Source organism: Camelus ferus, chromosome 29, assembly GCF_009834535.1.
Source record: "Camelus ferus isolate YT-003-E chromosome 29, BCGSAC_Cfer_1.0, whole genome shotgun sequence".
NCBI classification, from domain to species: Eukaryota; Metazoa; Chordata; class Mammalia; order Artiodactyla; family Camelidae; genus Camelus; species Camelus ferus.
In genome coordinates, this window is record NC_045724.1 from 10,673,918 (window position 1) to 10,690,606 (window position 16,689).

General features: G+C 41.0%; 1 protein-coding gene across 1 annotated transcript in view; it reads right to left on the reverse strand.

Annotated features, from left to right (window-relative positions):
- CRISPLD1 (cysteine rich secretory protein LCCL domain containing 1) overlaps positions 1-16,200 on the reverse strand; it is a 43,541-nt gene extending 27,341 nt beyond the window's left edge. The window contains 3 exon segments of the mRNA XM_006185862.2: positions 14,352-14,453; positions 14,455-14,672; positions 15,640-16,200. Coding sequence (XP_006185924.1) covers positions 14,352-14,453; positions 14,455-14,610 — 258 coding nt within the window. The 5' untranslated portion in view covers positions 14,611-14,672; positions 15,640-16,200.
- Positions 16,201-16,689: the final 489 nt, after the last annotated feature.

The window sequence follows — 16,689 nt, forward strand, 5'->3', positions numbered from 1 at the left end:
TCCATTGTTTTCCGCACATAGCCATTCTCAGCCACTTACTGCCATACTCTATGGCCCAAAAGGCTCAACCCTACATCCTGAGTTTCTTCAGGCTCCCTTGGCTCCTGGATTCTAGTTGAATTTGGCCACTGGAAGACACGGACAGGAAGTTAGAGGGGGAGAGGTGAATTTAAGGATGTATTACCCCCTCCTCAACCCCACTCATCCCCTCTGAGTACCTGCCCCAGGTGATGGTGACTGGGTCCTTTCATACAGCCCTTCTGCCAGGCTCTAGTCCTCACCAGGAGGTGATACTACCATTCATGCCTGGGTCTCCCATCCTTTGTGGTCCACAACTCTGCACACAGAGTTAAACCTTGCTATTTTGTTGTTGTTGTTGTTGTTAAACCCTTGCTATTGTGGCATTTGTTTCCCTGATGAGAAATAATAACTGAGAATAAAAACATCTCACAGAATTTGTGTTAGTAAACTGCCTATCACATTACCTGACACCTACTATATCTTAACACATGTTCTCTTATTCCCCTGTTTCTTTAAGAATCTGCTTAATTTGCTGTGATTCACACAGCTTTTTATGGAACACTGTTAATATTCATGTGGCCGAGGATGAAATTCAAATCCAAACTTTTGAATGATTAAAAAATAAGATAATCACTGCCACCTAAAGTTTCAATGAAAAAGCAAATTTCTTAGAATTCAAATTTAGCACAGTATTACTTACAAAACAATGTTTTGAGTAAGTTATTCCTAGTTTAGCTTTAAATCTATTGACAACAAACTAATTCAGGACCTTTGTTCGCATTAAATTTTCATGCTGATATTTCCACTGAAGCCTCCAAGTAAGTACCTGTGTAGTGTAGGTTTAGTTTAGGACACACACACACACACACACACACACACACACACGCAAACACACACACACACAGAGGAATGGTTTAAAAAGCATTAATGAACTCAAAAGTTTGGAAGTCCTCTGTAATAACTGTTTCACTTACAAAAGTCATACAAATACCAAATTATACCAAATAAAATGTTTCTTCATAGGTACGCAGAGAAGGAGAATGGATGAGGCTCAAGTCTGCCACAAGTCACACGTGATAGAACAATCTTATCTCCACTGTTTCATCTGTTCTCACAGATCATGACTGCCAAGTCCTCGCTTCTGAATCAATCACACACATATTTTCATATCAACAGCTTATCATCCAAGGTTCGCATCATCCAATGCCCTTGACCATAGTCCCTACCACACAATGATGATAACGTCTAATACTATTTCAAAATGTACCTCTTCTAAGAAGCCTTTCCTGGTTACTGTTTTATATTGAAGTATTTTTAGATTTATATACAGCTTAAAACAAACTAATTAGTACTTCTTATCACACTGTGATTTACATCTTGAGAACAGCTCTCCATCAAAAGCCATAGCACTTTGATCATCATGTCTCCTGGAAGACTCTACCCCTACTCACAGAGGCGTCCGGCCATCCCCACTTCATGAGACAGAGAAGTCCATAACCCATATAACTCTGAAAAGTCACTAAAATCCAAGGCTAATCTAGCCACTTGTCACACTTATTAGAATGATTTTACCTTAACCAAAAAGCTACTGTACATAACATTAAGTAAAACATTAATACAACACTTTAATTAAATAAATCCTTTGTGATTTTCTAATAGTATTTTCCTATCAACACAGAATTAATCAAATCCTTTTTCATTCCGCCCAGTTTAGAATCACTGTTGGAAATCTATCTAGTCATCTTTTTATTTTTTCATTCATTCACTCCATTTTTTCCCCTTCCAACTAGCAAAAATTGAGCTTAGAGCATGTATCAGCCTCTCAGCTGGGGAAATGCAAAAATTACCAAAGCACAGTCCCTTCCCACAAAATAAGGTAAAGCTAGAGAAAGAGACAAGAATGTAAATAACAGACAGGCGCAGGTATGAAATGCCGTGGAAGCCAGGGCATGAGGGGAGCAGGGGGCGCGGAGTGCACTTTGTATGGGAGGATTTAGACAAAAGCAGATTAGTCTTTAAGTGAGTCTTGAAGGAAGAGGAGAAATTCACTAGAGAAAAAACAAGATGCACATAAGGCATTCTAACATCTGCAAAGGCAAAAGGGCTTGGCAAGATCCATATGGTATTTAAAAAAAAAAAAAAAAACCACAAGGTGTAAGGAATAATGGTATAGATGTTCCTGTGAAACAGCACTGCTCTTTGTTTAGATGTATTCATCGTCTTCCTGAACTCAGGTAACAAACCTCTTCTCGTGGCCCTTTCTTTCTAGACGGGATTTTTGAGGTTCTTACTCCATCTTCACTCCAGAGCCTCCCCTCCTCCAAAACTTTTTTTGTCACCTTGATTTCCCATCCCTGGACAACATCTGATCTCACTGTAGTTTCTTTTGAGCATATCAGTCAATCATCCAGGATTTCAGATTTAAATTTGCCATGTGTTGAGCAAATATAAGATATAGTTTTATATTTCACTCCCAGAAGATTTATTGGATTGTCCCCTGTTTAGATGGTTACTTTCTATTGTTTGAGTTACAACAATAACACAAAGGAGAGTTATACAGAGTAACTCCCAAGCTTATTTTTGGGTCTTCGCTAATAGCTCATTATTGGATCGGATCCAGCTGACCCCTCCCCACCCCACCCCTTTCTTGCCCGCTTTGAAGTTCTGCTTCCTCCCTTCTCACTCACGTGGCCTTTAGAGTTTGCCCTGTTACTGACTGCATTTCACTTTCCAGTCTCCTGCAGAACTGTGTCATTAACTAATTTTGAGATTCCACTTTCCACCCCTCCTCCAAGTAGACAGATTTAAACATTAAGCCTTCTGAATCTTACTATTCAAGCTTCTTTACCTTTTTGGTAAAACACTTCGTGAAAGGGAGTGAAAGGAGTTTCTATTTTCTTGAACTAATAGAGTTGCTACCTGATAAAAAGAAAAAGGTGAATGTAAGAGTTGAGGTGAAGAAGAATCTGGATTCTAGAGTCAACTTTTAATGTCTCAATTTAGACTTCGTTTCCTCCAGAGAGTCTAAAGCTGACTACTCAAAGTGTGGTTCCCAGGCAGTGGCTGCCACATCACCTGGGAGCTTGTTAGGAATGCAGAAAATTGGGGCCCACCCAGACCTACTGAATCGAAACCTGTATGTTAGCGAGAATCCCAGGGGATTCATATGCACGTTAAAGTTTGAGTGGCACTGGACTAAAGCATCCCTTATATCGAGTCTCAAAGTTATACCTGCTGCTTTTCCATGAAAAACACATGCTACCCTTAATTTCCTGAAGCCCGACTTCAAAATTTTCTTTGATTAAAAACTTAAAATATAAAGCATATACGGCCTACTGAACAGATTGTATCCATATTCATATTTTGCCTGTGAGGCTGATGAGCTTCTAATAGAGAAAAATTGTTGCCTTTTTCCCAATAAGCTACTTGGAAGCAGTTGATTTAATTGAACCTTATTGATTCTGTTAACTAGTTAAAAAAAAAATCTTCACTGGATCATAGTTCCAGATTCTTATATTTGGTGAGTTTAATAATCCACTAATACAAGTCCACAAAATTAGGTCATTTTCATAACTCGATTCTTAGAGTTCCCATACAACTATCTGTATTTAACCTTCAGTCTGCAATGTGAACCTCAAACCCACTATTTGGTCTGAATTTGCATCAATGCTTGATCTGTATTACATTATACTTAAATACTTTAAAAATCAACACCCCCCCCCCCGACTAACATGCCTTTAATCATCTCTTTCACATCTCCAGGAGCTGCCTAGTCAAATGTCTTCTGGGGTCAAGCAGGTGACACCACATGAAGTGGCTGGAAAGAGTGGTGTGACCTGTGGCAAACTGGAGAAACCATGACTTTAAATCTTCCTGTTTTTTGGAAATACTTTACCACGATATACTATAGTAATACATACTACAGTTGGCTTCTTCCCTATCTATTAGATTTTGTAACTTAAAGCACTGGGAACCAAACCAAATTAAAGTACCTCAGAACATCTCATACATTTGACTCCACAGAGGTCTTCATGGAACGTCTCTAAAACTGCCATTTCACAATATCCTAAGCTCAGACCCCTTCCTTTCTGCCTTCTCAGTCTTGCTAAGGATCTTGACTGGGAAAAACAGAGGCATCCACATGGAAATTCTCCTTTATCATTAAATACATGAGACTTCCTGCTTGTGTACCTACAGCCTCAGCCTTTCCTGTTAGAATAAATGAACTGACTGCAGTTATATTTCTCCTTTCCATGCTGGGTTTTCTCAACTTGTGCATTTCCATCAACTCACAAATATGCTCTTTAAAAATAAAATTTTAAAAATTCCCAGATACCTCTCTAGCACTGGCTAGTTCCATTTCTCTGAGCTCCTTCACAGCAACAGTATCATGAGGAGTTTCTCACAATTACTTCTCAACTTCCTCACCCCTCCTTCTCTTCTGCCCACCACTGAAATCACTCTTCTCAAAGCCACCAACGACCTCCAAGTCCACAAAACCTTTGTTGGCTTTTCTTCATCTTACTCAGCTTCTCAGCGATACGGGAACTGCTGAACTCTCTTCTCCAGGCTTCTGGGACACCAGCCCATCCTGTCTTTTCCTTCAGCCTTACTGACTACTTGTTCTCAGCTTCTTTTGCTAGTTTCTCCTTTCTGTTCAACCTCCACATCTTGCTGGGCCAAGACTCAAATCCAGGTATTCAACCTTTGTCCACAAAAATCTCCTTGGATGGTTTTGTTCAGTCAGTTAAGGTAAGATGGTTCCTAATAGCACCTGCATGGTTTCCACATTTTTATCTCAAGTCCCACCTCTCCACTGACCATAAACTCAACGGAGGATGACATGGTATCCGAAATAAGCTTGGCCAGAAAGAACCCCCTGATTTCACCCCCACCTTCTCCTTTCTGATTCTCCTCCTGTCTCCACAAATGCTTCAACTATCCACCAACGTGCTTGAGAAAAAACCTAAGAACATTCCTCCTTACCCTTCACCTTTCACATTAAGGCTATCGACAAAACCATCAGCGATGCCCCCTAAACGTAGCCTGAAAGTACTTACCTCTCTCCATCTTTGGCACCGTCACCCTGGTCCCAGTCATTATCGTCTCTCACTCAGAATATAGCAATGGCTTCCTGACTATCTCTCTGCTGTCAGAGCCTCCTTCAGATCACTCACCACTACACAGAATAATTTTATGAGACTGGAAATAAGACCAGGTCAATCCCTTGCAAGGACTTTTCCATTGCATTGGAAATGAAATCCAAATTTTTCCTCGCCAATATGGCACAAAAGGAATACTGGCCCCTACTTATGGATCTACTTCATTTTCTAAAACTTTCCTCGTTACTAAATACAGTTCAGCCATCATAGCCTTCTCTGTGGTCCCTGAAAACGCCTACCTCACTCCTGACTTAAAGATCTTTTGCCGGGTATCCTTCTGCCTAGATGTCTGCATCTTTGTTTAGCTGGTTCCTTCTCATAATTCAGGGCTCAGCTCAAAAGCCACCAACTCAGAGACGCCTTCCCCACCTACTTAATATGATTAGCTCCATCTCTGTCATTCTCTACCATCTCACTGTGCGTATTTTCATTAACTTGTTGAACTTTTTATACACTAATGTATTCTCCAGCATCAAAATCAGTGCCTGGCACAAAAAATGCTCAATCAATATTCGTCAAATTAACGCTTTTTTAATCACAAATTAATCAATAAGAATAACAAATTGTTTTAATCCATTATAAAGAACTTCCTGTACCTTCTTAAAATTATGAAGGCAACAAATACTTAGGAAACTAATGAAAGGGTTACTTAGACATACTTACTGTAATATCTTCACCAAGCAATACATCACCACTTGAATTTACATTTTCTTCCAATGAACTAAACATTTTGTGTAAAATATAAATATATGATACATAATAATATGGAAGACATATATTTATGCTAGCTTTATAAACTTTAACTCATTTAGTAAAAATCAGCAAAAATGTGAGAATTTAAATTTTAAATCATGTGCAATTATTTGGTTGTATAAATTCCTGAAAGAAGTATGTGAGAGAATACGGTTGAATAATAGCAAAGAATGTTCTTGAACTAAATGTCAGTTTTGATTATAATTATAAATGATTACAGATGATTATAAGTGAACATTTTGCTTTTAATGAAGGCATTCGGTTAAAGGTAACTGCAAAACCAATTATGCAAAGAAAACTGCATTTTCCTACTGACCATGATTATACACTTGGGATATGTTTCCTAACTGAATTACCTCTTCTAAAACTAAGTTGGAAACTTTTGGTTAGAAAAGAGTTAAGGCTGTGGATACCACCTGCCCCACAGGAGATGGTTCACATGACAGATGAGTGAGTGAACAAGCAGCTCACTTATCCCATCCATTCTTCCTTGAACCATTCTTGGACCACTGTGCCACCCCCCACGCGTCTATCAGACCTCCAGTGTGGCCTCCGCACTGCAGAACTCAAAGGTCCTCATTTCACTTGATCTTTATAAGCAACATTTAACAGAGCTGATAATCCTTCCTGCCTTTCTTCATTTGGCTTCCAGGACATCAGGCTTCCCTGGCTTTCTTCCGAATTCTCAATTTCCTTTGCTGTTCCTCCTCACCCTCCCTACCTCCATACTGTAAAGTATGTGAGGGCTCCCTTCTTGACCATCTCTTCCCATCAATACTCATTCCCTTGATAATCTCATCTCTCTTCAAGTTGCATCTAAATTCTAACAAATCCTAATTTTATGTTCCAGATTAGACCACACATGTCTAACTGCATATTTGACAAGTTCACTTGTATATTTAAGCAAAATCTAAAGTTTAATCTGTCCAAAATTGAGTTCTAGCTTTCTCTATCAAAAGCTGGTCTAGCTACATTCTTCTCTAACTTAAAAAATGGTAATTCCAATACTTTCGGTTTCTCAGGCAAAATCTGCATAACCATATCCCACATGCAAAATCTGTTGGTGTTACCTCCAAGAAATAAAATCCCCATGATATACCCCATGATGCTGCAACTGGTGATGAATGAACAAGAACTTGGCCACTGTCCTGTCCTGATTCTCATGCTAAAGGTCTCATCTTCTGTTGTTTTTGGAGGAAGAGACTAGACTGGAGGGGTGGCGGGGGCAGACCACGTGGGATAACTGCAAGCATCTTTATCCTGGAAAGTGAGGAGGCAGAGACTGCTTCTACCTCCTCCAACCTCTTGGCATTGGGTTGGCAAAACAAGTATCAGTAACCTGCTGATCTCTGGAATCTCTGTAACCATTCTAGAAGTCAGTACAAGTCGAAAGTCCCCCATTGATATTTAAACCAGAATGGAAACTACCATCAGATTTCAAAACACTGCAGCCAGGGGTTGGATGGATTTAGACCTTGCACCAGATGTAGGAACTTCCAGCCTACTGGCTGCCTGGCGGGGCATTTAGTTTTGCAACAAGGCTTCCCTGAATTATTCAAGATTGATGTCATGCTTACAAAGGAGTTTTACTGTGTATCACACTGTGCTACTTCTCACCACCTTCAAGGCTACCCTCCCATCCCTAGCCACCATCAACTGTTGGATTAACTACTGCAATAGCCTTGAATCCCTGGCTCTCACCGCTGCCCCACCTCTCACCACTTAAAGTCTATTCTCAACAAAGCCAAAATGATTCTACCTGTAAGTAAGATCAGGCTATTCCTCAATTCAAATGGCTCAAATGGCTTTTTATCACTCCGACTTATCACTCAGAGTGAGTCTACACAATGGCGTGTGTCTGTTCTCCTCAGTTAAACCTCTGATCTCATTTTCTACATTACTTCCACACTCACTCTGTGCCAGCCACACAGGACCCCTCACTGAGTTGGGAGATTCAGGGTCTTTACAGCTGTTTCAGGAAAGGAAGAATATTTGTGTGTTTACTGCTGGGTCCTGGATGGAGCCTGGCATTTGGTAAACTCCTAATCCCTGGTGAATGAAGGAATAAACAACAATAACAATTTCAAAATTTTGTGACATATTTCTGGGTCCAAGTGTTCCACTCTCCTAATGAAACTGCTTCTTGTCTCCTGCATTTCTAAGATCCTAGATTTGCTGCTTACATGTAATGAGGCACCTTTAATCTCCTAGAACTCTAGGGTAGCCACCAAATTCAACAGAACTGAGCTGTAACGTCACTCTCTTCCTATAGGCATTGCCATCTACGGTGCAACTTCTGAAAAGAAAAATACATTAAACTGAAGAGTCGATGCCTTCAAAACAAAAAACAAAACAACAAAAACTACGTATTCGAATTAAGGCTCTGTAAACGTTGAAATTTTGTAGACCAAGAAACTAAAATAAAACATAGCTTTATTGTATCTAAACAATATTAATGAAGTAAGATAAAAATAATTTAGGAAAAATAAACAAGCCATTTCAAATATAGAATAAAGAAATGTTAACAACTTTAAACACTAGTAACAGTCTTTAAACCAAGCAAGTTACCTCATATACCTTTCAGTGCATGTAGATTATACTGTATATCATTAAAAGATGTGAATATTTAATTTTTGAAAATTACCTGGCAAGTGCCAATATTGAGAGAACCATCATTTTAGGAACCAAGAGCTGCAATAAAATCTTAATTGCAGTGGAATTCCTGCCACTGTTAGCAAGATAAGAAGTGTATAAACATTGAGCTTTGGCTAAGTGAGTTATGAGGCCATCATTTCATTATCTGCATTTATTCTGGATATATGCCATTGGTGGGAAAAAATGTCAGAAATGTGGTTTCACGAGAGTCGCTTTGTGAGAGTTGTGAGAGCAACTCACAAACTAAAATCACTTTTTCAGGTTTGGATTCAGCTACAGATAGTCAGAAAGAGGGCAGAACCCAGACCAGCATCACCCTATTCAACAAGCTAGGTTATCCCTTGTCTAGTTTCTGGAATTATCTGCGGTGTTGAAGCCCAGAAGAAAAAGAACTCAATTTCCAATGTTAAGCATGACCATATAAAGAATATAAGTGACAGACTGGAACTAAGCCATTGTTTGCATCAAAATGCACCATGGACCGCAAGTACCACTGGTTGTTTGTCCAAGAGCCTCTGGCTGCCCAGCAGATGAACAGGTATCCAAATGGACTTGGTCCTACATTTGGAAAAAAAAAGCTGTGCAAAGCTTCTGCCCCTAGTCTCACCATATCTGAACTGAGCAAGCAGGTACATCCATCAACCCTCCCAGAAGAGCATCTGTCAACAGTCATCTAGAAGACATGGAAACAGTTGTAACAGTGGAAAATGGCTTACATTATTGGCATTATATAATGACACATATGTCATTTTTAGGTAATGTATCCTAATGTTGCTAAAGCACATTCTAGACTTAGGTACACTTTGAATCCCAGTGAACTACTTTGGATTTCAGCCAATCTCTAATGTTTTAGAGGCTCTATTAAAAATTTGTTACAGGAGATAAATACTCACTAATTTATTTTATTATTTACTTTCTAGAGCATTTGAGTATCTTTACTATTATTTCAGCAGCTCTACATTACAGGACAATTTTTAGTATGCCATGAATATTTTTAAAAATAGAAACAAAATCTTATTATTTGAAGAATTCATTCCTTCATCTTCAGCATTTCTAATTTCCATGTCAGTATCTCTGGTGTTGGTGAAACCCTACCTCCCAGAACTTTCATTATTTCAATTCCTCTTTCTAACTTGTCCTTCATATTTGTCTCATATATAATCCTGCCCATTCTTACATCCATCCCTTTGTTCAACACAGCTATTGAACATGCAACAATATTCACTCAACAAACATTTACTGAGTTCTGCTTCTGTGCATCAGGCACAGGGTTGTACAAATAAGTAAGGTACATCCTGACCCTTCTAGGAATTCAAAGTCTTGGAAAGGCAAATAAACATGTTAAGTGTTTATCTGTAACAAAATTTTAATACTATCAATAGGCTTGAATAAAATACTTACAGGAGCACAGAAGGAGTGGGACGGGGGACGAGTGCATCAAAGAAAACTCTACAGAAAATGTTTGAGCTTAGTCTTGAGTTTTCAGGAGGAGACAGGAGGCACAGAGGAACTAAATTAGCAAAGAGGCACCGAGGCATGAGAAAACGCGGTTATCTTTAAGAAGACTGTACAGTTTAATGTGAACACAGATTCAAATAGATGCAAATAAGCTGAGGGTACGGGGTATGGTGTACTAGACGTGCCTCCTTTTGTTGGTTAATCAAGGGGGCTTTAACTTGTGAGCAGCAGAAAGTTAACCGAAGCTCTGGGCAGCTGAGTAACCACCACAGATCTCTTTGAGTGAAAAGAGATACAGTAAAACAGTGAGGGAGGTGGAATACAACAGAAATACAGCAGAAGTGGACTAGGATAGTCTACTGTCCGGGAAGCTGTGGTACAGATCTCGGGTGAGACAACAAGCACGGGTTAGGATGAAATAGAAGAGATGGATTCAAAAGACATTTCTGAGACGATCTAAAGAATGAGGCAAGTTAACTGCGGATTTCTGTTTGTGTGTGTGTATTACGTGGACGTGGGTAGAGGGAATGAGACCAAGGCAGGTGGTCAGGACATGCCCAATGTTCTGTTATTTGTTTGTTTGCTTTTCATTTAGAGGGGATGAGGCAGACGTCCATGACATCCACTGAGAAAGGATCCAAGAGGGAAGCAGGACCAAGGGCAAGGGTGGAACGAACGCAGTTCATTTTCTTTCTAGACATCTGAAACCTGAAGTAACTGGGGAGCAACATTACATGGAGATGCCCCAGTGGGCACCGGAAATACAAAACCAAAGCCCAAAGAGGATTGCTGGATACTGTCGACTGTGAAGCCATCAATAGACGGACAGGATGTAAGGTCAAAGGAGTAGATCAGGTTCTGCAGGAAGGGGGAAGGTCAAAAGCAAAACCTTGGGGAATAAAGCTTCCAAAAGATGAGCAGGAAGCAAGAACATGTTGAAGAAATAACCCGAAAAATAAAAGAACCAAGTGATGGGATGAAAACCCATGCAAAGGAAAAGCTGGTTGAAAACAAAAGAGTCAACAGCATCAAATATCTTATCTCACTGCAGCCTGTGTGGTGTATATTCCTACACCGACTTTACCAGTGAGAAAAGCAAGGCTCAGAACGGTTGCTGACTGTCGGACTTCACATCCCAGTAAGCAGCATGGGAACCTAGGTCCGCCAGTGTTTTTTCCTCAAAATACCACTGCAACTTCAGCAACAGCTTCCTTTGATGACCTAAATGCTCCAGTTTTTCAATGTACCCGAAACTAAATGCTGGTAGTCTCTCTCCTTAGGACTGCTGGTTTCTGGAATTAATAATTCATTTCTCCCCTCCCTGATTCTGCTCCAGGTCTTTGCTTTCATCAATGGACTCTGCTTCTAGTCCACCCCACGTTTGTCCGTTCCTCTTCTGAGATATGCCCTCCACTCTTGGCCATAATTCCTGGTCCTGACCGCCCTCTGGAAACAACAGAAACCGCATCTCCTCTCCGTCAGGAATATTCCATTACTCTCTTCTCCCTTGGCATCATTCATACATGTAAACAGGATTCTGCGTCCTTGCTTATTTGAAAAGTTTCAAATGTGTCTACACTTTCTTCTCAACCAGCCTGTAAGGTCTTCACGGGAAGATGTGGCCTTCCAGAGTCCATTTTTAACCCTATTAATTAAATGAGCCCGAGAGTAAGGGTAAGGATATGATGTTAATAAATGTGGATGTGGCTTGGCTGCCACAGGTTCAAGAACAAAGAGCAGACTAAGACAAGCACCAAATGTAAGTAAGGGAACTGGCTATTCGAACTTCTATGTAATATGGCACGTAGAGTGTCAGAGGCCAAAAGTGGCGGCACTAACCTAGGGCATTGCAGCTTTTATAGGAAATAGCTCTTAGGTTAGCTTTTAATATTGTTTTATCAAAATAAGTACACTTAAAACAACTATTTGAATAAATTTTGTTTTCACAAGTTGATCAACATCTCTGCTTATTATTAGGCAAGACATAAATGAACAGTATTTGAAATGAAATGATACTGCTCCTTTAGATGTGCCCTTAAATGCGTATTCTAGAAAAGGTGCTCCCGTGTGACAGCCGAGCAATAAACTCCCCTGCAGCCCCGTTACTGGCCAAGACACAGCTCCAGGGCTAATGGTATCTAAGGGCAACACAACATAAACCCTGGCTGGTTTCTGAATCTACATTTCAAGGATAGACTGAAACCAGTGAAACGAAAAAGGAACTCACATAAATACCCTAGACCAGACATCATACAATAGGCAGTTATTTTCTTTGGAAGTCAGACACAAAAACGAATCACAGAACTGCTCTTTCATTATTTCCATATTACTTGAAACACACACAGATATTCTCGGACTTCTTTTTGTGGGTTTGAACTCCCAAGTTCTTCCTTATTTTAAATAAAAAGCAGCTGAATACCCATCCACATGGAATAAGCAGACAGTGGCCTACTCGGAAAGGCTCCACAGTGGGTTCGTTCTGTTTGAGAGCTCGCAGATGAAGAGGTCGTAGAATTCTGTACTTTGAACAAATACTTTAAAATACACAAAAAGCAGAAATGTGAGACATTACAGATGGAATGTCCTGCACGGAACGTTGCAAAGGGCTAACAATTTCCTTAGCTATTCTATTTAAACGGTAGAAGGAGACATAAAATTGGTTATATGTCTTAGTAACATTTACTGAGACCTTGCAACAGTAACACACTTGATAATGAGCTAGACTTTACATAGGTCATCTCATTTCTCATGTAACCCTCACAACAACAACTCTCCGAGGTGAATACACGTGCTAGACACAAGGAAACTGAAGTAGAGAGAAATTAGTAAGTTGCTCAAAGTCACACAGCTCTTCAGTATCAGTGCCCAAATTTAAACCCAGATGGCAGAACTGTTGGCCCTGATCCTTAATCTCTGATGAGTTCTCTTAAGTGCTACCTACTTTCTTCAGGGTAAAATATTTTTCTAGTAAAAGTTAAAATAATATAATGAAATATTTTGTAATGGGTAACGTGAACTTAGAACTTCCATGTTTCATGAAAGTTATCTACATAAAGAATACCCAACAAAACTAACGTAAATGCAAAATAAAAAAAAAAAAGAGGAAAAACTAGAATGCATTAAAATTTACTGCCCCTGAAATGTATCCAAAGGAGAAAAGTTATCCCTCATGTTCAATAAATAAGTTTTGTCCCCAATGATTATTTATTATCAGTCTCTGCTAGTGCATTCCGAATTCATGCAAGTAGAATAACACATTTTTGAAAATTTTTCTAAATATTTAGGATATAAAGTACCCTAATACCAATGAGTTATAGTCTTTAAAAAGTAATTTTGTTTCCCAAACTTGCTAATTTACTTCAAGAGTGAATATAAGGTTATTAAGGATAAGTCACACATACCTATTTAATCCTTTGCCCAGGCTTATTTTCACACTTCAAAGTTCACAAATAAATCCAGAAGAAAAAAAAAATTGCCAAAGCATTCCTTAACATAAAGCAACCACATGCCAAGGAGGCGGAGGGTGGGAAGGGATAGACTGGGATTTCAAAATTGTAGAATAGATAAACAAGATTATACTGTATAGCACATGGAAATATACACAAGATCTTATGGTAGCTCACGGATAAAAACATGTGACAATGAATGTATATATGTTCGTGTATAACTGAAAAATTGTGCTCTACACTGGAATTTGACCAAAATTGTAAAATGATTATAAATCAATAAAAAATGTTAAAAAAAAGTAAAGCAACCACAGAAAGTTACATTTTACAGTATGTCTTTAACGTTACATACTTCTAAGAAACAAAGGATCATGGAAATTATACAAATCTATATCTATCTATGTGTGTGTACATATATATGTACATCAGCCTTTTGGAAAGCTTCGTCAAATGATTGGTCCTTGATTTTTTCAGATCCACTATTCATAAGAAGGTTGCATCAGTTAAAAATTAGGAAGCAATTATTCTATTAAATCACTCAAAAGCAAATATACCAGCTGTTCAGTATTTTCAGGATAGGAATCTTTCTCCTAAAAGTAGAACTTAAAGCACTTAGCAGGAACATTACATCTAAAGGTATTTAATTCTACTCTGAAATTCAAAGAGCTCTAAGAATGAAAGGAATACTCACTCACAAAAGAATATGCAGAAGAAGATACTCTTGAAGAAAATCTTTTTTAATTTCACACAGGACAAATGGTAAAAGATTAAATACTATCATAAGCAAATTTAACCATGGAGGCTAAAAGCATCATTAAACATTTCTATGTACATACCATTTGAAAAATTTCCTTACCATATACTCCATATTAGAAGCTGTTGGATACACCTGACTTCGTAACTTATTATGAAGGTCCAAGATACTCTGCATGTCATTGTCTGTGATGGCCCTTTTTCCCTCTTTGCTTGGCCGTCCACCACTCACCATCCTCATCCATGTACTTTTCCAAAAGTTTCTCCAATAAAGTGGCATTAGGAACCACCATGGCTGGAATCGCTCTAGCCATGAACAGCACTGTGGTTACTCTGAGCCACTCCCGCGCGGTACACTTCATAATGAGTGATCTCAGGATTTCCCCGGGAAAATCTCCAAGACAGGCTCTTCCACTCCTTTTGGCTATAACGACATGCAGTGTGATTAGGGTGAAAATCCTGGCAGATATTAATTTTCTAATAACAAAAATAACACAACAGTTACAAAGGGAGTGAGCCTGTTTGATTTGACTATATAATGCCAGCAAATGGGAATGCACTTTTTGAAATAAATTTTCTCCAACCCGTTTTTCCTACAAAGGACTTTTCACAACGCATTGTTTCCATAAAACAGTCAGCTCTATGTCTCAAGATAATGTACACGAGGCCAAAAATAAAAGGCAAAAGTAACCCAGAACAGCCAAAGCTTTTAAATACTTTCTGAATTACGAAGCTTTAAATGGCTATATATTACAAACAGCCTGCAGAGGGTATTACGTACCTGGAATGTTTTATCAATCAAACCACAGGCCCATGTTTCTCTATCTGTTTTAAGGTACTATTTTATCTTAGTGTCCCATCTCTGGTTCACATACATTCAGAAGGTCCACAATATTATGAATGTTTTAAAGCAGTACAAAATGTTACTCATATATATATCGGTGGGTACTTCTAGAGGGACCAGTGAATTAATGGGAGTGAATGGTCAAGGTCACTGGGGTAAGCCTCCTCTGATCCAGGCACAGGTCAAGAAGAACTCAATCACTGTTTCCTAGAAAGTGTGCGCTAACTTGTGACCCGCTCCCGATAAAGCCAACAGTTCCCGGGCAGCTTCAGAGCTTTTCCTCTCCTGCGCCTCAGGAACACTGTTCCCTGAGCCCAAACGGAAAGCGCGCGACAGAAGGTGAAACTCACAAAGTCACTTCCAAAAATGAGCTCCCACAAACCCCCATCGCGGCTGCTTTCTGAGTAGCCCACCCACCCTCTGTGTCTGACCACACTCTGCAAGTTGTTGTTGTTGTTTCAATACAGAAGTTTAAGCAGGAAAAAAAGTAGAAAGGAAAAGGTGGCAGCCTGCAGACCCAGCGATGCGGCTTTACAAACGCCCTTACCTCTCCAGTGTGAAGTTCCCTACGAGAGCTGAGCCAAACGAGACGGCCGGCCTCCCGCAGCCGCCCGCAGCCCGCACACGCGACTGCACACACACGGCCCGGCTGGGGCAGCGCCGGGGCGGGGCGCGTCCTCGGGCGACCAGCGCGCTGGCTGCAGGGGGACGCGAGCCTCGGCCTCCGCGGGTCCCCTGGGCCCTGGAAGAAGGAGCAGTCACAACGCTCCAAACTTAGAGCCTGAGTTTTGGGGCGGAAAGGCAGCTGCCTAGTTGGCCGGCCAGGGTGGGCGCCCGAGCGTCTCGGGGCGTTATCTGCAGGAGCGAGGGGCGGGGACACAGGCCGGGGTGGCGGCGAAGGCTGGAGGCGACGCCGCGCTCCCGCTCGGTGCAGAGCCGCCGCCGCGCGCAGAGCCGGGCGCCGAGCGCTTCCGCCGCCGCCTCGAGCTCCCGGGCATTTATTGCGGCCCCGGCGCGCGCGCACGTGACGTGGGCGCCCCTCCTCGCCCACCCCCGCCGCTCCCCAGCCCTGGACGCCGGCCCGCGGCGGGAGCGAGGAGCGGCCGCCCTGCTTCTCCCCGCCCCCTCCTCACCCGCGCGCCCAGCGAGGCCTGGACGCTGGCCCTTTGTGGGTGTGCTCTGCGCTTTAGGGACCCGGGCGTGGGAGGTCCGGACCCTGTGGGAGGCGTCTGCCAGGAGGGCCCCAACTCCTCTCGCCCCCACATCTACCCAGCTTTCTGAGATCCTTCTACCAGGTCCTTCCAGAAGAGATACTGAAATGACTTTAACAGCCCTTACATGGAAAGCCAGCTGCCCTAGAGTGTGCGGAGGGGTGGGGGTGGGATTTTGGAGAATCAGAAGAGAAACTGGGGGTTGGGGGTAGGGCAGGCCGGGCAGCGGAAGGCTTTTCCTTTATTTTCTCCAAGGGGCCACTTCCATTTCCAGGACCCGTTAGAGGGTCTATCGTTTAGACCATTAGCGTCTAGAATTGGGAAGTTGTTCTTTTTGGCTCCCTTAAAACCTTAATGATGGTGACCAAATTGGGGAAGGGATTTCA